Source organism: Ammospiza nelsoni, chromosome 1 (genome assembly GCF_027579445.1).
Source record: "Ammospiza nelsoni isolate bAmmNel1 chromosome 1, bAmmNel1.pri, whole genome shotgun sequence".
NCBI classification, from domain to species: domain Eukaryota; kingdom Metazoa; phylum Chordata; class Aves; order Passeriformes; family Passerellidae; genus Ammospiza; species Ammospiza nelsoni.
In genome coordinates, this window is record NC_080633.1 from 152,334,759 (window position 1) to 152,358,601 (window position 23,843).

Below are 23,843 nucleotides of genomic sequence, written 5' to 3' on the forward strand. Positions count from 1 at the left end.
AGTGGTAGTAATGAAGGCCAGATTTTCGTTTCCCATTAAAAGATGTAGCTGGACTTATTCTGAGGTGATTTACACCAAGTTCCTGACTCAGCACATCCACATCACCCATCCTTTATGTGATTTATAGCAGCTTTTAAAGCAAGAACTGGATGGCTTTGATCCAGTTGCTTTCTTTGAGTCCAACAGAATAAATAAGCAGGAACCAGACCAGGTCTTTGAAGAGCAAAAGGTGGTTATTTTAATTTTTAATTTTTTTCTTGCCTCAATATCACTGTGCACTTTCTGTGTGCATCTAGAAATGGATTTCAGGCTGTGCCAAGTGTGACTTTGGCCCTGGATAGATTTTATCCTGATATTGCATTCAGTGCTGTTCTGTCAGCTTTTCTGCCATGGGAGTGTGAGACCAGGCACAGCATCTGGAGAGTGTTATTTGTTTTCTGATACTTTCCCTGGGGTTTCCTGTTCTTGTTGGTTTTCTGATTTATTTTCCTTCTTTTTTTTTTTTCTTCTTTTTGGATGAGGTTACTTCTGTTGATGTATGGCTCAGATCTGTCCTAGTCTACTTTGAAAGCTGGTAAATGAGTAAAGCTGGGCTTTGGGATTGGAAGTGATGTGAGGGCAAATGTATTCCCACATTTGAAGAGAGTTCGGGTTCCTTGGGGCAGGGGGTGTCTGTGTGTGGCAATGTACACAAATTTGATGCCCTAAAAATGGGAGATTTAAGCATTTCTATTTGTTGAGAAAGGCAGAAAAAAAGACAGAAAAAAAAGCTGAGGGTAGAGTTAAGGATGAAAGGACAGGCTGGATGACCTGGGGTTGTTTAGTCTGGAGAAGAGAAGGCTCCAGGGAGATCTCAGAGCCCTTTCCAGTGCCCAAAGGGGCTCCAAGAGAGCTGGAAAGGGACTTTGGACAAGGGCTGGAGTGACAGGACACAGGGAATGGCTTTAAACTGCCAGAGAGCAGGGTAAGATGGGATATTGGGAAGAAATTCTTCCCTGTGAGAGCAGAGAGGTGCTGACACCAGTTTTCCAGAGAAACTGTGGGTGTCCCATCCATGGAAGTGTCCAAGGTTGAGTGGGACACTGAGGAGTCTGGTTTAATGGGAGGTGTCTCTGCCCATGGCAGGAGGTTGGATAAAGGTGATCTTTAAAGTCCCTTCCAAAACCATTCTAGGATTCCAAAATTCTATCATTAGGAGCCTTTTAAAAGCAGTTTTCTAGATATCCTCAAAACCATAAATGACAAAGAGCACTAAAAAACCCTCAGCTAACAAAAAAACCCCACCACAAGCCAAATGCACCAACATCTACAAAAAAAACCCAAACAACACAACAGTCTGTTATAGAGGGAAAGTCAAAGCTGCTGTGGAAATCTGGACAAAGGATAAATTGACAGCAAGCAATGCAAATTAAAAGCTTGAAAAATATAAGAAAAAAAAAAAAGGAAAAGTATAGGAATTTTATTCTCCAGACCAGCAAAACTGAATAAAAAGCAAAATTCAGAGTCTACTAAGCCCATAATAAATCCTGATGGTATTGGTTTGTTACTAGCTGGAAATGACAGATTTATTTATAATAATGCAGGAATTTCAATAAACGCCTGTATTCTGTAATTGGAAGAGAGCCTGGTTCCTTAATCCACATCCCAGCCTAATGAAATACTTTTCATTACACCAGCAGCTGGAAAACCTGCTATACATCATCCAGCAAAGTGAGATGTATGCAAGAGTAACAAGACAGAGCAATTTGGAACTTGAGGGTTTTAAAAGAGCAGGTTAAGACTAATTTGGCATCATTGCTCTTTAGGAAAAGACAGGTGGAAGAGTTCCCCAAATCTGGAGAGAGAAGCATGTGTGTGTAAGCACAGCAGCCTCACATCTGTCTTAGGCACAATATCCATCTCAAATTGGATCCAAAAGTTTAGGGATTGTGGGTAATATTATGATTATAATTGAATAATAGCATGCTCATTAAAACAGAGGCATTAATAGCAATCAACTTATGGAAAATAGATTTTTGTCAAGCTAAATTAATACTTTCTAGGAGAATACAGAACTGGTTGTTGGAGTTTGGAAATTTATCATTATTTGTACACATCATAAATAAGGCGTTTTTCTCAGTGACAGTGGATAAACAGAACAACTCAATAATGCAGATCTTGGAAATACGAGCAGCACATAGAGGGGGAGAATACAGAATTCAGATTTCCCATGAGACTGGCCTTGGATCTCCTGGTCCCTTCCAAAAAGGGTGTTGGGGGATGTCAGAAGGTTCATGAAAGAGAGCAAAGAACAGTGCCAGGGTCTGAAATGATGTGACAGCTCAGAGAAAATCATGTGAGGAGCTGCTGATCCAGAGAAGACAGATTTATGCCCCATGAGATGGATGGGTGGAGAAGCATGGGAGCACAGAATGGTTTGGGTTGGAAGGGACCTTAAAGATTATTTAGTTCCTACCCTCTGCCACAGGCAGGGACACCTTCCACTAGACCAGGATGCTCCAAACCCCATCCAACCTGGCCTTGGGCACTCCCAGGGATAGGACATTCAGACATTTAGTAGGGTCCATATATTTAAAAATGTGGCTGAGCACCAGAAAAAAAAAAAAATTCTGTGTATTGCGTACAACTTCTGCAGTAAAATTAATTTTTTTTATTTTATAAAAATAAAATAAAATATTTTATAAAATAAAATAAAAATATAAAAATATAAAATATAAATTTATTTATATTATATAAAATAAAAATATAAAAATATAAAAATGAATTTATTTATATTTTATAAAATAAAATTATAAAAATATAAAATAAAATTTTATTTATATTTTATAAAATAAAATTATTATTTTTTTTAAACTATGAACAGTGCTCTAACCCAAACCAGAAATAATTCAGGGAGGCTCAGTGTCACATGTTGAACAGGATGTGAGGGGACACTGAGAGCAGGACGTGCTGGTGCTCTGTCACCCAGGCCATGGTGGCACAGGGAGGCTCAGAATCGTTGTGTGAGGAGCAGCTCAGAGCCTGCACCAGGTCAAGACCTGCAAAGAACTTGTCAGAGGCTCAGGGCAGGTCTCTGGAGCCAGCAGCACGGAGCTGTCCAGGCCATCTGTGGTGCACCCAAGGCTGCTGAGCAGCTTTGGCTCCATCTGGATCTGCCCTGGGCTCGCTGCTGGCATTGCTGCCCAGGTCCCCTCCTCTGAGGATGGTCAGCTGGGGAGATGGGACATCTTTCCCCATGTCCCTTCAGTGGAAGCAGATGGCCCTTTTTACTCTGCCTCCTCATCCTGTCTCAGGCTTCTGTGAAGCCCAGGTTATGCACAGGGGTGTTGAGCTTCTCCCCATCTACTGAATTTCTGCACTTGATCTCTGCATCTGCACTCCCTGAGTGACCATATCCCAGGAGATAGGATGGACAAGACACAGAAGCAATGGGTGGAAAATGACAGCATGTTTTGGGTCCCCACTGTCCCAGCACATGAGGCAGAGCAGCAGATCCCCCTTTTCCCTGGCTTAGCCCTTTGTGCTCGCACAGAGATGGGGCTGCAATCATTTTCCCTGATGAAACCACCCCACTGTGGGATGAAGACTGTGGAGACTTCCCCATCTATGGCCCCTTCCCCATTCTGCTGCTTTTCCCCAGGCTGCAAGGATGCCAGGAGAAAGCAGGGATCTGTCCCTTTGATGCCTTCAGGTCCCTCTGACCATGAGGGAGGAACATCCCTGCCATGCCCAGAGCTCTGGGAATGTTGGGAAGGGCTCAGGAGGGTCCTGGCCTGGTCTTTGGAGAAGGAACATGGGAGGGGTGAAGCTGTGAATTGGGCTGGGAGAGGTCTATACCCATCTGTATGGGGTGTGGAGCAGGGGATTGGGGGTGTATGGGGCTGTGGGGGCAGTGAGGTGTATTTGAGGTCCATAGTGTTACATCCATAAATGTGGGACAGGACTGCAGGGATGGGGAGGTGTGTTCAGGTTGTGTAGGATTTTTTATCCATGTGTCTCACGTGCGGATCAACATGCTGGGTGTCACAGGGGTTTAGGGTTGTGCATGCATGTATTGGTGGCAAGTTGTGCACAGGTATTTGGGATAAATGAGGCAGAGCTGTGGGGTTTAGGGTGTGTACATGGAACAAGTGGGACAGGGCTATAGGCTTAAGGAAATGCATATGGCACATGTGGGACTGGGAATAGGGCTAAGAAAGTGTGTATGGGATAAGTGGGAAAGGGATATAGGGTTAAGAAGGTGTATATGGGGTATGTGGGGCAGGGTTGTAGGGTTAAGGTGTGTGTGGGATTAGTAGGACAGGGTTATAGGGGAAAAAGGGCGTATATAGGGCATATGGGACAGGGCTATAGGGTTAGAGGGGTGTATATGGGATATGTGGGAAAGAGCTATACAGTCAGGAAAGTTTATAGGGGATATGAGGGACAGGGCTACAGGGTTAAGGAGGTGTATATGGGATATGGGATATGTAGGACAAAGCTGTAGGGTTAGGAAGGTTTATATGAGACATGGGAGAGGGCTACAGGGTTAGGAAGGTTTATATGAGATGTGGGACAGGGCTGTAGGGTTAGGAAGGTTTATATGAGATATATGGGGCAGGGATATAGGGTTAGGCAGGTGTATATGGGGCATATGGGACAAGGCTATAGAGTTAGGGAGGTGTATATGGGATATGTGGGACAGAGCTATAGGGTTAGGAAGGCTTATATGAGACATGTAGGATAGGGTTATAGGGTTAAGCAGGTGTATATGGGATATGTGGGACAGAGTTATAGGGTCAGGAAAGTGTAGATGGGATATGTGGGGCAGGGATATAGGGTCAGGAAGGTGTAGATGGGATATGTGCGATTATAGGGTTATAGGGTTAGGAAGGTGTATATGGGATATGTGGGGCAGGGCTATAGGGTTGGGGGGTGTATATGGGATATGTGGGGCAGGGCTATAGGGTTAGGAAGGTGTATATGGGATATGTGGGGCAGGGCTATAGGGTTGGGGGGTGTATATGGGATATGTGGGGCAGGGCTATAGGGTTAGGAAGGTGTATATGGGATATGTGGGGCAGGGCTATAGGGTTGGGGGGTGTATATGGGATATGTGGGGCAGGCTGTAGGGTTAGAGGGATGTATATGGGATATGTGGGGCAGGGCTATAGGGTCAGGGAGGTGTATATGGGATATGTGGGAAATAGCTATATAGTTAGGCAGGTGTATGTGGGATATGTGGGGCAGGGCTATAGGCTTAGGGCGATCGTGACACCGGTTAGCCCGGGGGCTGCAGGGGACCGCTCACATGTGTGGGGATGATGGAGAGGTCACAGCGAGGCGGGGGAGCCGCGGACCGGACCAGCACCAGCACCAGCACCATCACCAGGATGGAGCCGCAGGTCCGCCGGGGCTTGGTGGGATGGGGGCGGCGGGGGGCGCCGTGCCCGCTCCCCGCCCGCCCTGACGGCCGCTCTCTCTCCCTCTCTCCCCGCTCCGCCGCCCCGTCCCTCCCTCCGTGCTTTCCTCCCTCCCTCCAGCAGAGCCTCCGCCTCCGCCTCTCCGCCCGGCGCCTGGTCCTGGCGCGGCTGCCGAACGGTCCCGCTCGACGCCTCCCGGACCAAGTGCCTGTGTGACCGGCTCTCCGCCTTCGCCATCTTAGCCCAGCTCAGCCCCGACATGGTGAGTCCCGCCGAGCGAGCAGCGCAGGGGCCGGGGTAGGCGTGGGGGACACGCGGGGGACAGGGCGGAATGGAGCGGGAGGGAAAGGGACGCGCCCGGGATGCAGCGGAGCATCCCCGGTACCGCGGCGGGGACAGCTCCGAGCGCCGCCGCTGCTGCCGCCGCTGCTGCTGCTGCAGTCCGGTGTCACCGGGACCGTGGCGACACAGCGTGAGGCTTTGCATAACCCTCCCCCTTCCTTCCTTCCCCGCCGTCCTTCCTCTCCCCTTCCCCCCGACCCTGACCGCAGCTTTTGGGGACACACACACGCGGGGACATCGCCGCGCTGCTCCCTCTCATCCTCCCCATCCATCCTTCCATCCCTGCGCTGTGCTTTGGGACGTGGATCCCGCTCAGCGTGCGGAGCCGCCGGCCCCCGCAGGCGTGTTCGCTGCCGTGGGCTCCCCACGCACGGAATCTTCCGCACGTGGCTTTTTTTGGGGGGGCGGAATCGCCCCGCTCCGCCTCCCTCCCTCCATCCCTCCCCGCCGTCTCCATCCCCGCCTCGGCGTCCTTCCCGCTACCCCGCGCAGTTTTGGGGTGTGTGGGGGTGTGTGTATGGAGGGGTTCCCACTCTGGAATCGCGGGGAGAGTGGAAGGGAAGAGTTGTGAAGTTTTGGCCGCTTGTCGGGGGACACTAAGTCGGTGCCGCGTCTTCGGACGGAGCCTCCGGAAAAGAAAAAAAAAAAGTGCGAGATTCCTAGAAATTATCGCTGGTCGGCTGCACCCTGAGTCAGAGCACGGGGAGGGTGCCAGGGCATTAAAGACGGCGCTGGGGTGGTCAAAAGACGCTTCCTCTCTTCCACCTTGTGCTTTTGAATTTGTTTTATTTCCTTCTTTCTTTTATTTTTTTCTTTTTTTTTTTTTAAGTAGTTCATCCCTTTTTGGACAGTTCCCAGGTTCCCAGAGAGAAGCCACCCCCTCCTCCACCTAAAGCTTCTCCATCTGCCTGGGCACTGGGAGTTACTGGGCCCTTGCAATTATTTACTAATTATGGCTTGCTTGTTAAATGCTGGCTTAATTCGGCAAAAGGGGAGGGTAAAGGAAGAAAGGAAGGGTGAGGAGTGGTAAAGGGAGAGGGGGGATCACATTTTCCAAGATGAAGGTTTGGTTTATTATTAGAAACACTAATGTATTTGGTCCACTAGTTACCATGGAAACAACATCTGCACTGAAGTGGTTTTAAAGACACAGTGTTGGTTGTGTTTGCCTGGGCCCCGAGCAGGCCCAGCCACCACAGGGCTGGGAAATGGGCTCTGGGCTCCTCAGCAGAGCAGCTTTTGGGCTCCTCTGGACAGAGGCACCAACTCTGTGGTCTCAGGTAGAGATATTCCGGCTGAAGGATGCTCAGAGGTAGGGCTGGGAGCGTGTTCCTGCTTGGAAGGGCTCTGGAAGCAGCTGGTTGCATCAATCCTGGCATCCCTGCACTCCATGGGCTGTTGTTTCCTTGTCCTGTCACCATAAACCAAGCGGGCAGGGGAGCAGCTGCTGGACTGGTGCTCTCCAGGAGAATTCCCAGCCTTCTCGAGGTGCACAGGGTGATCTCAGGTGGGATTTGTCACCTGTGTCCTTCCAGCAGCAGGGCTACACCCTTCACCCCAAGCTCCAGCAGCTTTAGGGTCTGGCTCCAGAGGTTGTGGTTGACGAGTGAGCCTTGCCCTGCATGGGAAGGACTCAGAGATATCCTGACAAAGTTTTGGGAGATTGCATGTCTGGGGAAAATAAATTGGGATTTCTGCTGCAGGGAGGCTTCTAAGGCAAAGCCTGGAATGAGGCGAGCCCAGATGTGCAGCTGAGCTGCTGGTGAAGGTCCTCTGCTGATCCAGCTTCTGGAACTGGGCAGAGGATCAGGCAGTGTGGGGAAAGCAAAGGGAATCTTTGCCTTGGCTAAAGCAGAAGTTTCTCTTATGTAGATTTTATGTTCACACACTACTTGGTATTATTTAATTAATCAATCTGGGGAAAAAATGGTTAATTTGATGTGGCCAGATGCTGCTGCTCCATCAGCTCCAGGTGTTTCAGTGTTATCTGGATAAGACAGGGTGGATATCAGCCCTTTATCATCCCTGCAAGTACTTTTGCATTTGAGAGTGGGCTTGGCTGCAGGAGGATACAGCTCCTTCCCCCAGGCATGTTTTATTATATCTGCAACTAAACTCACAGCTACTCCTTTGGGGTTTAGGCCTAAAATTGCTTCTTTTGCCCTCTTTCCAACTCCTCTGGCTGCTGCTTGGGTTATGTTTTCCCAGCTCATTTTTTCCCAGCCTTGAGTCCACTCATTTTTCCCTGGATGAGTCTTTTGGCTGTGCTGGGGGGAGAACTGGGGCTTGGATATCTCCTGAATCCCCCACGCCAGTCCAAGGGTTTGATGATGATGATGGGGAGCATCACCCTGGCTGAACGAGCTGGGACCCATCTCCTGCCTGTGCCTGCCCTGTGAGCCTGCATGTCTGTGTCTCACCCAGCTCCTCATTCCCTCACTTTCCTCCCCAAATCTCATTTTGAACAAGCCCACGTTGCCTCCCGTCCCCAGAGGTGGCATCTCGTCATCGTTGGTGTCTGCGGTGGTGACATTTATGGTGCAGTTTTTCATGTGCCTTTGGAGCTCTCAGGACAAGAAGCTCCGTCCGCCTGTGTCATTAATATTATTTATTGCTATAAATCTCCCTTCTGGAGCCTTTGGCCCTGGCAGCTTGAAATATTTGTAACCCTGCTATGGGCACAGCTCCTTTGCAATGAAAAAAGGCTTTTGGGACGAGTGTTGCTGCTGATTTGGGACTGGCTAAGGACAGTTTGCCTGGGCTGGGACCTAAGAGTTGCTGGTGTAGTGGGGAAAGGAAGCAGTTTTCCTTGATTTCAGTGGAGCTGGAGGCTGAAAGTGCTGTGTTTTGAGTCAGTTTGGGAGACAGACATCCCTAAACCGTGATGGATCCAGCTCAAAAGCTGGAGTTCAGATTTGTGTTTGATTTCCCCTGCTGCTTCCACTTGACAGAGTGCCCTTCTTTGGCACAACTGCTGTTTGACCATAGTGAAAGATTAAAACCTCTTAAATTAAGGAACACAGACAAGCATTTTGGGACTGTCTTTTTGTTTTAGCTTTATAACCTGACTGTCTTGGAAGGGCAATGCCTGTGGTGCTACACCTGCACAGTAGCTGTGCTAACAGAGAATGAGGGCAAAAGGAAACCACAGAGCTGCATGTTAGGCTTGTGGTGGTCGTTTTTTCAATATATTTTGGCAATTTTTGGAGATGAGGAGGAAATAGAGCAGGAGCCTGAGGATGAGCAGCAAAGCCTTTCGCTCTTTGGTTGTCTCATCTGAGTTTGGCTCGTGTTGTCTTTGCTGCCTTCCACCTTGTGCTTGGCCTTTGTAGAGTCAATCAAGCTTTAAAGCTTGGTTAAGCACAGCTTGGATGGGGTTTTGGGAAAGCTGGTCTGGTGGAAGGTGTCTCTGTCCAACCAAGGGGTTGGAATTGGATGATCTTTAAAGCCCAAACTGATGCTTTTGTGATTTGTGCAGCCCTTAGGGCTGGAGTAAAACTTGACAAATACATCTCTGTTGTCTCCCCCCTCCTTACTGGTCCTGTCTGCAGAAAACTGATCAGAGAGAGGCATCTGAGCTCTCCTCTCATTCCTAGGCTTGATGAAGATTCAGAGCTGGTGGCAGGAACTTGTAGGGGTGCTGAGTTTGTTATGTCTGCACTGAATTTTTGTGACATCTCACCTCTGTGTTGGTGTTTTCTGACAGGCAAAACCAGCAGCTGTTGAGTTTGGTGGGGTTTTTTGTAGCAGATCTGGCCCTGAGTGAGTGCTGGCCAGGAAGTGAGCTGACCTGTGAGATGAGAGGAAAGAGCCTCAAGTTGTGCCAGTGTGGCAAATCTAAAAGATTGGATATTAGGAAAAAATTTCTTCAAGGAAAGGGGGTTGTCAACCATTAGAACAGGCTGCCCAAGAAGTGGTAGAGTCACCATCCTTGGAAGTGTTCAAGAAATAAATGGATGTGGTACTTGGGTGCTGGGTCGATGGTTGGACTTGATGATCTCAGAGATATTTTCCAACCTTGATGATTCCAGGATTTATATCCCAGGATTGTTCAGTGTTCTCTCCAGTTTGCAAGAATGGGAAGCACCTTTCCTGGTGTGCATCTTACCCATGAAGCTAAAGTTCCTCTCTAAACTCACAAGATTTCTTTTTTTTGTCCCTCAAAACCTCCCATTTTGGGATGTAAGGGACCTTCAAAGATCTTATTTTGTCCCAAGGATCTTCCCCCTGAAAAGATTGTCCTGTGCTGCAGGAGCTCTCTGTACTTCATGGACAGTGCACACACACAAGGTGGGTTATTTTAAGCTCCTAAAATTCTGTAGGGCCTCTCTTCCACAGGGAGGAGATCCAGGTTCCCAGGAGAAAAAAAGAAAAAAAAAAGAAAAAAAAAAAAAGAGCTAATGTTATGAATCAAATATTTTGTAAGAGTGTAGCAATTCTGACAACATTTTGATGGAAAATTATATTGGTTTTATTTAGATAAGACTGGAGAACTTCATTTGGGGGTGAACATTTTAACATTTACATTCTTCCATCATTTATCACCTGAAGTTGGAGTCTGGATGAGAACAAAGCCTTTTGCATACCTTGAGAACTGACAGTTCTCATGTTCACAACAGTTCCCAGGCTTAGTTAATATTGGTTCTGCTTTTTCTGCAGCTTTAACTCTTTAATTCAAAAATTGGATTTTTCTGAGGAAGAGAAATTTTCAGTTTTGCCAGACTTTGAGACATCAAACTTTGGTCAGGTTGTGCAGGGGTTTAAGGAAGAGTTTGGTGTATTTGGGTGTGTTGTTGAGGCTACAGCCAGATCTTTTCTGTGCCTGTCAGTGAAATTGTGACCTTGAGCTGAACACTTTTTTGCTTTCTGCTTCCCTTTCTCCAGCTGCAGCACCCTTGCAGGTGACATCCCAGGCTCTGTGCATCCACATTTGCACCCCAGCCTGAAGGGTGCTCCAGGAAGCACCAAGTGCTGTCATTTCCCTGACAGAACATTAGGAGCCTCCTCTTGCCCATTTGGCAGGAGCTGTGCCAGGGTGAACATTGCTGAGCCACGAACATTTGGGCTTTTTGAGGTCCAAATCCTCTGCGAGCTCCCACGCTCGCAATGCTGGCACCTCTTCCTGCAATCACCCCGTCCTCTCCAGGATGCTGCTGTGTGTAGAGTGTCTCTTAGGGAGCTGATTGTGCCTCTTGAGCTGGAAATGTTGCCTAAGATTTCCTGGGGATTAGTTCTGTTGCCACTGAACTCTCCCTGGGTGCAGAGATGCCAAAGTGGGAGTGGCAAAGGGCCACTCCAGCTGGACTCCTGCTCATCCCAGGAGAGCTCCGTGCTGGGGTTGGGGAAGGATGTGGTCTAAGTGCTGCTGGGGATTTCTGGGCTTTGCCCTTCTCCTGCTCCACAGCAGGAGCAGCTGCTGTGTTTTCTCTGGGGGGCTTTTCCCCCGAGGTCCGTGGCAGCCTGTAGGAGCAAGCTGGTGATTCTGTAAATCACGGGCTGCTCTTTGCTGCGCTCAGCAGGGAGGCTCTTGTCACTAAATCCAGTTTAGCCCTCCTGAGTTTCAGCAGGCGTGGATAGAATGGAGAAGACAGGGTAGGAACCAGCTGGGCAGACAGTTTTCCCCTCCTACTCTCTCTGTTAATGTGATTAAGGAGGAGAGAGGATGTGTGATGCTCTTAGGGGGCCAAACTTGCCAACCCACGGTCTAACCCCCTCTTGAGAGAAGTCCATTATTTTTCTAAAGTCCCCTCTTAACAGAAAGTACTGGATTGTGTCCCTACATCTTTGCTTTGCTGGAATTACCTGGTTTTAAAGTGTTGCTCTGTCACTCATGTGGGATCTGTCAGTTTGTGTTGCAGAGTAAATTCAGGTTAAATCTAGTTTGATTTTGAAGAGGACCCAGAGTTGATGTACAGGTGATTTATGTTGGGTTTTAAGAGGAGGGGGATCAGTGACAGAGCTTGTGGTGTGCTCCAGGTGCCAGAGGCAGCCTGGGTTTGTTGTTCTGCTGGAAGAATTGACTGGAGATTGCCACTGCTGTGTGCCATACACAGATACCTAATAAAAGATCCCATTAGCAAATAAGTGATTGATATTGGAACATACACAGGCAAGGCATGAGAGACGAGTGGGATAGGAATTCCCTCTCAGAGCTGTGCTGTGCTTCTAGCAGAGACAACACTTGAATATATTAGAAGAAGACAGGTAGCACAGGAGGTAATAATAGGAGGATTTGGCTCAGCATAATAAGCAGTCATCCAGCATCCCACCTCCTTGGCGGCTGTCTGCGGATTTCGCTGTCTGTCGATCCATTGGGTACTTTGGGGAGATATTCCCAGCTGACAGCTTCCCTCCTCCCCGAGTTCCTGCTCAGCAGCGCTGGTGGATTCACCCAGGTCTCTTTAACTCCTGACAAAACTCCAGCTGGTGGGATTGCAGCAGCGTGGGGCTGCGGCTCGGCCCCCGCCAGCCGGAGCCGCCGAGCTCAGCGCAGCCCTGGCAGGGACTCTTCTGCAGGCAAATGCTGCATCACCCTCCTGTATCTATCTCTCTCTCCATCTGAAGGGGACGTGGGAGAGGAGCAGGATCAAGTGGCTGGGAGCTAAAAGCCGTTGTGGGATTCAGTGCTGGAGCGTGAGTAATGCCGAGCCAAATTCACCCTTTGGTGGAAAGGCGAGAGCAACGCCGGCGCTAACCAAGTGACCCCAGGAACGGAGCAGGGCTGGGTTTGGTCCCCTGTCTCCAGCTCAGATTAGAGCCTCACCGAGAATGCCTGGGATGCTGCATGTCCAGGCATTCCTGAGGGGTTTGGTGCTTATTCTGAGCTGCAGTTCTTAATGGCTCGTTGCCACGAAGGCAGCTTAGTGAGTGTGACAGCTGCCCTATTACCCTGCCACAGTTTACTGCTCTGCTAAGGAGCTGTGGATTTAAGCCAGGACACCAGGGGCTTCCCAGTTCCCACTTTCCCCTTTCCTAGAGCTCAGAAAGCAGCGCTCAGCCTCGCTTGTGAGCAGATTTGAGGGCCAGAAATGTGAACCAAGTGTGTGTTACCTGCCTGGGATTGCTCTGCTCTGGGTCCAGGCAGGATGACTGGCACAGCCCAGAGTGTGGGAGGGCGTGTGGGAGGGGACGATGTGTCAGAGATGTTTGGTGTGGTGCCTCCACACTGATGGCTGAGCTCTGTGAGACATTTTGGCTCTTTCCTCAAATTAAAAAAGGCTGAGGGGAAAGAGGATGATAATCTTCAAACGAGTTGAAAGGTGGCTGTGGAAAGGGAATAATCTGCTTTCTGTGTCTGCTGGGGATTGGGCTGAAATTGCAGAGTGAGAGATTTAATTCAGGCACGAGGGAAAACCTTCTGACTGCAGGGATAGACAAGAGCCCAGACTCCATCAGCACAGGTTTTCTTGAAGAGGCTGGGGGTGGTTTTGATGGTTTTGTATCAGGCTGAGGCGTAAGCTGAGCTTGTCAGGTCTTTTCCACTCTCTCACCTGAAATTCTGTGATGTAGATCCCTTGGTGTCTGTGCCTTGCTGTGTAAAAAGAGAGGAACACAGCAGAGGGGCAGCACATTGGTGGGAGTGGGAGGAGTGGGCTGAAGGCAGGTGGAAAAGCCAAAAATGACCGAGTCTGTCCACAACTTCCCACTTCCACCTGTAGCTGTCGATCCGCTGTCATCTCATATTTACAACCTGCAGTTTGTACCAGCCAGGAGCTTCAGCACCACTCCAGCCTGCTCAGCTCTGAGCCACAAAGCTACCCTGACCCAGCAGTGTGGGAAATTCAGCTGAATTTTCCATCTGGAACCCCAGGATGCTGGGATGGGGGCGGGCGTGGGGGCCCGTGTAAACAGCACAAGGTTCTTAGTCATGGCCAAGTGGTCACATCTGCCAGGGCTGGGCTGTGGGCACTGCACCAGGCAGGGCTTCACAGGGGAGGTTTGGAGCTCTGGGTGCTCGGGGAGCTTCTCCCGAGGCAGGAGGACGGCGTGGGAGCATCACAAAGGGGCTTGTTTGAAAATGGTAACGAGTGGGTGCTGGAGGCTGGGTTTCATGGGCTCATGGGGTGGGAGTCAGAATTAGTGCTAAATGAGATTATCTTCCTTTTCAAAGCACTTCAGGGACTGAGCATGGTGTGTTCAAAGAGTCAGGCAAACTGTTGAGTGTTGCTTCTATTATTCTGCACCCGTCTCCATTGTACTTTGGCCTGGAAAAGCAATTCTTTAGATAAATTTGACAATCTGCTTCACCTCTGAGCCCTTTATGCCCTGCAGAAAGGCTGAGGTTGCCCTTAAATTGCCATGCAGCGGGAAATGGATAAGTCATTATTATTATGTTCATTTAAGCCCAAATTGAAGCAGTTTATGAAAGGTTTGTGCCCTTCATACTTTTGCTGTCAGGTAATAGCTGGGTAGATAAACCTGCTGGTAAGATTTTGGTAATCTTTAAGCAAAAATGGGCATTATGTGTGGAAAAGTAATGTCAGAGTTGTAATTGGGTGTATTTGAGCTCAAAATGTCCCTCTGAATGTGAGGAGTGTCTAATGAAGAAACTGATATTGTGCTGGGTGTGATTACAGCCCGCCAAAACTCAGCTGCAGCTCCATTACTGGCTGCCTACCTGCCCTGCTCAACTCAAGAACATACAGAATATATTCAATAAATCTGTGAAAGCAAAATGACTCCCTCTTTTCCCACAACTGAGACAATGCTTTCATTTTCCATGAAGAATGGTTCTTTTTCCTCTTTTTAAACATGGCAATCATGCCAGCATCTCCCCAGGTGGGGAATATCTGACTGCTGGGGCCACTTTTGATTTTGTTTATATCAGCTCAGCACAGCTGTAAATCCAGGGGCTGTTACAGCTTTGCTTTCCAATCACTCAGCTGTGAATGAGTTGGGGGTTGGAGGCTGATTCCTCGAGGGCTGCTTTGCTCCACACAGAGGGAATTTGCACCAGTGATTCCCCACTGACCAGCTGGGGATGGAAACACGCTGGGGCTCCTCAGATTGCAATGGGAATAAAGCTGTCATTATCCTCATAAGAGCAGAATCACCCAAATGGCTGAAATCCCTTCATCTTCTTTTCTTAGCCAAGAAAGCCCTGAAAGCCTCTGAGGGCTGTCAATAAATTGAGGGTGTTTTGCTCCAAGGTTGTTGGTTCAGCCTTAGTTTGGGTCAGGAGCCATTGTCAGGGCAGGGATCTTCAGTGATGGAATAGTGAGGGATGGGAGCATCTGCAAGAAGTAATTAATATTTGTTCAGCCTGGAGAAGAAACTGAGGGGAAACCTCATCAGGGTCTGCAGCTTCCTCATGAGGGGAAGCAGAGGGGCAGCACCAATTTCTTCTCTCTGTGACAGTGGTAGGACCTGAGGGAATGGCTGGAGCTGTGTCAGGGGAGGGTTAGGCTGGATATCAGAAAAAGATTCTTCATCCAGGGGGTCGTTGGGCACTGGAAGAGGCTCCCCAGGGAATGGTCACAGCCTTGAGACTGACAGAGCTCAAGGAGAGTTTGGACAACATTCTCAGCCACAGGATGGGAATGTTGGGGTGTCCTGTGCAGGGCCAGGAGTTGGACTTGATGATCCCACTGGGTTCCTTCCAAATCAGGATATTCTATGATCCTCTGAATTAAAGGGTCTTGGATAAAGTCAGGTTTTAAGAGATGCTTCAGTCTTTGCCCAGATGTTCATTTCTTGTGCTTTGGAGGAAGGTTTTTCTTTTGGATTGCTCTTCAGCAGCCAGGGGGAAAGAGAAAGTGGGTATTTGCTCTCTGTGATGGTCGGCAGGTGGGATCTGAATATTTGGGGCAGGAGCCATCCTGCCGACACTGAGACCTCAGGTGTTCCCCACTCCTCAGGCGGGTCTCTCCAAAGGGCAGGATGCAGGGGAATGGGGAAGGAACGTTTTGCCCATGCTGTGGGGAGAGCTGCTGCTCTGGCACCGCTCTTCAGCGTGCCACTGATAGTGTAAAACAAACAGCGGGGCTGGTTTGGAGTAATTTGGTGAAACGCTGTCGCCTGGCATGGAACCAAAATACTGCTTAAATCAGGATAAACACAGTCTGGATTCTACTCTCATTTTCCATTCCCAGTCTGCTATGGACTTATTTTATTTTAGCTATGTGTAAATCTTAGCACATTTCCCTGCAAGGTGCTCAGCTGGGAAGCCGCAAGGGATAAGGGCAATGAGGTTCCACGTCTGTTATGGAATTTGAACTGGTTGTTCTCTATGTAGCACAAGGAAAGGGCAATTCCAAGCAGGAGGGTGCAGGAAAGAAGATTCATTTTTAAAGCAGTTACAAAGCATATGTCCCTATGGTAAAATAATGCCAGTAATGGTAACAGTGGTAGTAGTAACAATGATTATTATGATAATGATAATAATTGTAAGTTTCATGGCAGAGGCATGGAGAACAGCTCCTGTAATTGTCCCTAATTCTTAATTTTTATTGTGCTCCTTGGATGTGTCTTAGCTTGTGGCAGCCAGCAGTGTTCAGGACATTGAATCATAGAAGTGTTCAGATTAGAAAAGACCTCCAAGATCATCAAATCCCACCACACCCCCTAAAAATATCTGAGACTGTCACATCTACTCCTGGATTTTTTTGACATTTCCAGGGATGGTGACTCCATCACTTCCCTGGGAAGCCTGTCCCAATGCTTAACCACCCTTTCAACAGAGACATTTTTCCTAATATCCAAACTGAACCTCTCCTGGTGCATTTTGAGAGCATTTCCCCTTGTCTTACCTGGGAGAAGCAGCCGACCCTCACCTCAGCACAACCTCATTTCAAGGAGTTTTAGAGAATTAATGTTGCACTGAGCAGGATGGACAAGTCCCCTCTGGTTTGAATATTGAATATTTGTATGAATACCTGCATTGTACCACTTCATCTCAGGCAGTGGATTGGATCCTGGAGCATTTGGTTTTCCAGGACTGACACGGGGAGATTGAGGTTTGCTGTTTCGAGCAGTGCCTGTGTCAGTGCTGCTGCACAACGTGATTAAAGTTCACTTCTGCCCCTGTTTTCTCAGAAGCAAAAGCTGCTGCCCGTGGAGGAATTGGCCATTTTGATTATTGCCAGCTTCATTGTAGATAATGGTTTTATTTTCTCTTCTTTAAAGGGAAAGGCTGGAACAGAATAATTTTTCCATATGCATGGAAAGCAAAGGTTTAAAAACCAGCCATGCCATCTGACCAGCTCACAAACACTTAAGCCAAAAGCTCTCTTCTATCTCTCCTCCGTCCTTCTCAAAGGTCTTGCACAGCAGAGAATAAGGTGCTGGTGCTTGGTTGTTGTGACACAGCCCTAGGAACCCCCCAAGGCATTTGCACACAGCAGGAATCTAAGCTGAATTAAGCTTTGGAAGAGAGATGGAGGGGCAGTATTATTCCCTTCCATGTCCAGGGGATCAAAATAGGCCCCCAAGAAGATAAAGCCAGTGTTTGCCACTTAAATCAGATCAGCTGAGAGGCCTTTGGAAAGATTGGCTTAAGTGATGGAGCTGTGAGTCCACAGCTGACCTGAGGGTGAGCTGGGGGTAGACTCTGCTCTCCTCCTTGGTGTCCCCAGCTCCTCATTCTGCTTCCCAAGCCACAGCTGGCAGAGGGATGGATGCAGGGTGACTCAAGGATCTTCATCAGAGCTCCATAAAACCAGGATTTCAGTTGCTTGGATGAGCAAGGTACAGTGGTAGAGACAAATAAAGCGAATAAAACTTTGTTTTAAAGAGTGGTGGTGAAAACATTTGGGAGCAGCTGTCTGGTGAGGAGGAGAGGGTTCCTCAGCATTAATATGGAGCTGATCCATCCATCCTTGACATCAGGACTGGACATTGAGGCTCTGGGAGTTCCATCCTGGCAGTGAGCATTGCTGACTGGCAGGTACATAATGCCCACTGTTAACTCCTGTAATCCCCTGCCAGCCTGGAGGAAATTATCCTGACAATTCCCATTAAGGAGAGGCTGAGTGACCACTCCTCTGCCCTGAAAACTTCTTCAAAGCTGTTTACTAAAAGCAAATTGTCAATGTTGTATCTTGTGAGAGGACTCAATACCCACTGAAGAGTTAGTGATTGTTAATAAATAGTAGCGTGTTAAGACATCTCTCCGGGTGATTTTTGTGTGCTGTAATTACACAGAATTGCCTCTTAGACTGGCCAAATAACATAAAAGGAGCCCTGAGCTCTACAAATGTGTTCCTGATAATGGGTGACTATTAACTTTGACATGGGAAATCTGTGATTTTGATAGGAGGGAAGCAAAGCAAGGTGGAAATCCTCTGGACCTGGCTCTCAGTGGCAGGGGCTGAGCTGAGAAGGTGTCACATCTGCCAGAAAGAAGATGTGAAAAGATGATTTATTAATGATGCCTCTAAGTGACCTTCATGCCGAGACCTCAAAGCCCTTCTCAGAGGTTAAATGATGGAGAAGAGAAGGCTCTGGGGACACCTTATTTTGATTTTTCAATATGTGAAGTGTTATAGGAAAGGTGGAGAAAGACTTTTTTACAGGTTTAATTCAGGATAAATTTAATTTTAGTAGCCAGTATGGGCCTGTATTTTGTGTTGTTGGGCACTGCCATTGCTGCCATGGAGTGAGAGGATGAGGGGGAATTGCTTAAACTGAAAGAGGGTGGAATTATATGAAATATTGGAAAGAAACTTTTTCCTGTAAGGGTGGTGAGACCCTGGCACATGCTGTACAGGAATTATGTGACTGCCCCATCCCAAGGCCAGGCTGGATGGGGCTTGGAACAGCCTGAGATAGTGGAAAGCATCCCTGTCCATGCAGGTGGTTGGAATTAGATGATTTCAAAGGTGCCCTCCAACCCAAACTATTCTGTGATTCTGTGGAAAAAAAGGAATTTTTTGGTCCTTTCTCACTGCTTGTCTGCTTTGAGTTGAGTGAACCCTGTAGACCTCTGACAAAGCTGACCCACCAAAAAATCTCGTTTCACCCCTGCCCAATCCTGACATCCACCAGGAATGAGAGCTCGTGTCCTGCTCTCCCTCTCTCCCTGTCTTTCTGCAGGAAATTGCTGGTCCAGGGAGAGAAAACTGAGCCTTCCCTTGAGCAGGCCCAGGGCACATGGAAATTTCCCATCCCAACAAAGTATAAATGCAATATCCACAGGGCCTGAGCCTGGATGAGAAATCCTGAATCTGACTGAATTGATGATTAAAAAAAAATCGGTGTGTTTTTGGCAGCTGACAAGAGCACATTCACCTCTTGGTCCTTCAACCCTTTTGTTCTGGAAGCTGTTTGCTTCTGTAAGCCCTGCTAAAAGCATTATTTTCCAGCAATTTTGACACCTCTCTCCCTGCTTTGACAAGAGTTGTCCAACCAGCAGTGAAATCAATACAGTGTGACTCAAAAAAAATTTCACAGGAGTCATAAAAAGCCTTTGGGCCAGTGGCACAGCAAAACCATTCCTGTGCAATTCTTGGAGTAAATCCCACCCAGCTGGTCCAGGTCTGTGTCAGGAGAGTGGAATGAGCCCTGATTGCTTTGAGCTTGTGACCTGTGAGGGGACAGAGAGGGACTTGCTCGGTCTTGCAAAGATGTAAAGGGCACTCTGGTCACAGCCTGTGGGACAGTTACAAAAATTATAAAACCAAATTCCTCTGGCTTGTGCCTGGTGGTTTAACAAGGGGGAAAAGACAAACTGTAGCTCGGGAGGTGCGTGGAATAATTTAGGTTGAGAAAAAATCTGTGAGACAGTCGAGTCCAACCTGGTAACACCACGTTCACAGCTAAACCACATCTCTTAAGTGCAATATCCAGACATTTCCTCAACACTTCCTGGGATGCAGGTTCCGCCACTTCCCTGAGCAGCCTATTCCAATGCTTTTCAGTGAAAAAAATGTTTCCTGATAGCCAATCTAAACCTCCTCTTGTGCGACCTCATGAAAAACTCTGTTGCCAATAGAGAGTTGTGGCTCTGGAATGGGCACCTATGGGACGGGAGCTCTCCATCTTGGAGAATTCCCAAATCCAGACAAAGCCATCACCAGCCTCACCTGATGTTAGTGCTGGTCTTGCTCCAAGCAGCAAATTGGGTTGTAAAGCTGGATATGTCCCTTGCAACCGGAGCTCCTGCAATTCTCTGACTTCATGAATCTTTAATTTCAAATGTGCAGGAAGTTAGGCTCAAGGCAACTATTATGAGTAGCAAACACGTTTCTAAAACCAAACAAAGCCCAGTCCCCCCAAATTCCAAACTTGTGTGCCTGTGTTTAATTTCAGAGCAGAATAAATGGTTTAATTTTTCAGTTATTTTATTGGTGTGATGTTGTGCCTATAAAGACTTTGTTCAAGGCTTTCTTGGAATAAAGGATGGGAAAAGCAGAAAGAACAGCTTGGTTGTAAGGTCTGGGGCAAACTGCAGAGCATTAAGAAATACTTTGTTCTAATTGGAGCCTGTTTGACCCTGGAGCCAGAGCAGGGTAATGGAAAAAGCACAACTCAAATCGAGTCGCTTTTCACAGCGTTCTGCAGAAAGGCAGAGAAGGAAAGGGGAGAAATGCAGAGAATTGGAAAGGGGGGAGAGCCGGAAAAATGCATTAGGAGCAAGAAGAAAAGGCAGAATACGCCGTGGGAAATAGCCGAAGGAAAGGAGACAGAGAAGACAAAGGAGAGCAAAAATTAGGGAGAAGGGAAGAGAAGGAAAAAGAAGGAAGCAAGGTGAAATTGTAAAGGGAAGGAGGAGTGTCCTTCTGCCCTGCCAGGCAGAGCAGTGAGGTGGCAGGACAGAGAGTGGCCCCAGGCAGCAGCGCTCGTTATTTCCATCCTGGCTGATGTCATTGATTGCCTCCCTCCTCCCCTGTCATGCCTGGTGACAGAACCGCAGCCCTTGCGACTCGGAATGACCTGCTCTGTTCCCAACTGGCCCAGGGAAAAGTTTTATTTCCAGCTCCAAACAGGAACATCTTTTTCTGTGTTTCGGGGGTTTTTGGATGGCCCCTCTCAGCAGTTCCTCTCTGGGACCACCTCCAGTCCAGGCAGGTAGGGACCCTATTCCTGGCCTGCAAATATCAGTTTTTTCTTCTGCAAATAACCAGTTTTTTCCTCAGCTCTGATGCTGTGAAAATCCCATAGGGCTGTTCCTTCTCTTACCTTCACATTTTTCTGTTGGCAGCATCTTTATTTTTTCAACCAACCTTGATTTTCCAATTTTTCCTTCTTTAAGGAAATTTCCCTTGCAAGGCTCAGATCCTGCAGCATCTGACCACCTTCTGTCAGGGGGTTTAATTAGTCAGAAAAAAACCAAACAAATGATGATTTGTTTGCTGAACGGAAGATTGGTGGATAGAGAAGGAAGGTGGGGAAGACAAAGAAACCTTAATAATGACGGAAGAAAGCCGAATCCTAAGATATTGGGGCTGAAGTCTTTAGGACTTGCTTAAGATAACAGTAAATGGCCTCAAGTTTCACCAGGGGAGGTTTAGATTGGATATTAGGAAAAATTTCTTCATTGAAAAGGTGGTAAAGAATTGAAACAAGGAAATAGTAGAGTTACCATCCCTGGAAGTGATCAATGTGGATGTGGCACTTGAGGGAGAACGTGGTTTAGTGGAGAACGTGGTGGTGGTGTTGGGTTGATGGTTGGACTTGCTGATCTTAAAGGTCTTTTCCAATCTTAATTATTTGAATATTCCCAAAGGAGCAAGTTCCTCTTCTTCCTGCAGCCAGCGATTTTTATGGTTATCCCCCTTCCAACAAAAATCCCATCAGGGCTGGGCCCATCCTTCTTTCCTGTAGAGTGAAGGGATGAGCTTCATGGCATCTCTTCAGCAAAAGCCTTTCTTCTAAACATGAAGTTTGTGAAAATTTGTAGGACAAAGAAGGAGGTGCAGATCAGAGCCTTTCCTGTGGGACAGGCTGCAGATGGAGATCAGTTATTACCCTAAAGCCTGGCTTAAGCTTGGCCAGTCATCATTTGTGTAATGCCTTGTGTAGAAGCAAACATCTGATCTAGGAACAATCCAGTACATGTGGAAGATCCTTAATTAGCTTCAGGATCTCTGAGAGGGTTATGGATGATGTGGGACAGTGGATGGAGAAGGCAGTGAGAGAATCTGAGGTCTTTTGAGGTGGAGAGATCTCAGGGAGGATGTGGAAGGGAGAGCAGCTGGGGTTGCAGTGTTGGGATTTAGGAATGCAGCCTGCTCATCTCTTAAAAACCAAACTCCATTCCCTTGATGGTTTAGGAATGAGTTACATGTCGGGCTTTCTTTGCTTTAATGGAGCTCCTCCCCCACTTTTATCCAGTTACCCATGAAAAGTCAGTGAAATGAGACCTACTTAAATCAAATGTCACAATCGATGCTCATCCCAGGCCACCGTTTGTGCGATGTGAACTCAGATTGCCGTAAGGGGGGAGCAGGGAGAGGGAAAGGCTTGGGAAAGAGCTTGGAGGGAGTGAGCAAGGAGCCATCCATGGCTGAGTGTCTTGTGTTCCACAGTGCTTTTGCCACAGCCATGCACCTCTGGGTTGGGACAGGGCTGTTGTCCACCAGGATTCTGCAGGGGGGACAAACAAAGCTGTGGCTTCCTACACATCCATCTCTGCCACACCCCACCTGACTAAATCAGAGTCCTTTCCACATTTCAATTTATAAGGAGCAAAATATGCGATATCAGCACTCACCCTTCCTGGACGATGTCCAAATTCAATTTTGTTTGATGGGAAGACAAAATCAACGCATTGATATTTTCATTGAAATTCATGTTTGCCTCGTTCCCAAAAACATGCTTCTAACCTTGCATGAAGATTTGGCAGGAGTAAATTCTCAGGGTGGGAGCGCAGTCAGAGGAGTTGATGTAAAAAATCACAGTGACCCAAGTGTCTGTAAAGGCTTAGGGAAAGAATCCACAGGAGAGCTGAAACATCTCTTTCATGAGCATTTTGGGAATCTCAAAGCAGAGGGAGATGCAGGAGGGATTGGTGAAGCTCAGGTTTCTTGTCTGTAGCTGGTCTGCACCCAGTGAAGATCCCTCAGACCACCTGTACTCCTTTTGGTGCCAGCTGGGTACTCAAGCCATTGACTGTGTGGGACATCCCACCCTTAAGGGGAAGGAAGCACCCAAAATTTTTGATCAAAAGGAATGGCAGAAGACAGAGGGATCCCAAGATTTATAAGTGAATTACAAACAGAAATTGTTATTAGTCCCTGATCTGGTGCCAGCACGTGGTAGTGAGTTTTGGATAAAGGGGCAGAGTGAAAGGGAAAAAGGAGATGGATTAGGGAGAGACAAACAAAGGAGAAGCAAGGAAAGGGAAAAAGAGAAATCACCAATGCTGGCTCCAGGTTGATCCAGCTGATGGGGTGTCCAGGGTCCTGGGGTGCCCATGAGCCCAGGGAGTACCTTTTTATAGATCAGTTTTCTCTGGAGATAAGTCTCTCTTTCCATGCAAATCAGTTGTCATGGACAGCCTGTTCTTGTAGACCTTTCTAGAACTGGGTAGGAGCCTTCAGGGATCTTATGTGGTCTTGATCCATCCTATCATCCATGCCCATTTCTCAATCTCATTCCTGTGCCTGCACTTTGCTGAATTGTGCTAATCTCCAGGTGCCAAAACAAGGATTTTTCTTCCCAGAAAAGTGCTGCCCTACCTGTGCATGGCCCCTTCTGCAGCCACACCTTTTTCTTCAGTGTATTATTGCCAACAATTCTTGGTTGGCTCCACGACCATCCATGTTTGAGACATTCACGTTAGTCCCCTTATTTTCTAGGCTTCTACAGTGTGGCACTAAATTTTGGAAGTTCTTGTTCCATCCTTCCTGACACTTCCTTTGAGTGGTGAAAATTCTGTTCCTCATTAATTCCCCTCAGCTGTGAGAGGTGTCCTTGTTCAAAATAAACAAATAAGGAGGGTTTTCCCAAGCCCTCAAAAATTCAGGGACAATTCAGCTCTGACCTCTGTGTACCAGGATTGTTCACACAACCCTGTTGTGACTGTGGGCCTTGAGTAAGTGGACACAGGTTTGGTTTGTCCATGTTCTGAACTGGCCAGGCTCCATTAAACCCAGCACTGAGCCCTGCCTGATGTATTTTGCTTCACAGAAGGCTCAGTAGCCTGGAACAGAGCTGCTG

At 47.8% G+C, this 23,843-nt stretch overlaps 1 protein-coding gene across 1 annotated transcript in view; it reads left to right on the top strand.

Annotated features, from left to right (window-relative positions):
- ADGRB1 (adhesion G protein-coupled receptor B1) overlaps positions 1 to 23,843 on the top strand; it is a 208,388-nt gene that overhangs the window by 114,740 nt on the left and 69,805 nt on the right. The window contains 1 exon segment of the mRNA XM_059471546.1: positions 5,526 to 5,664. Coding sequence (XP_059327529.1) covers positions 5,526 to 5,664 — 139 coding nt within the window.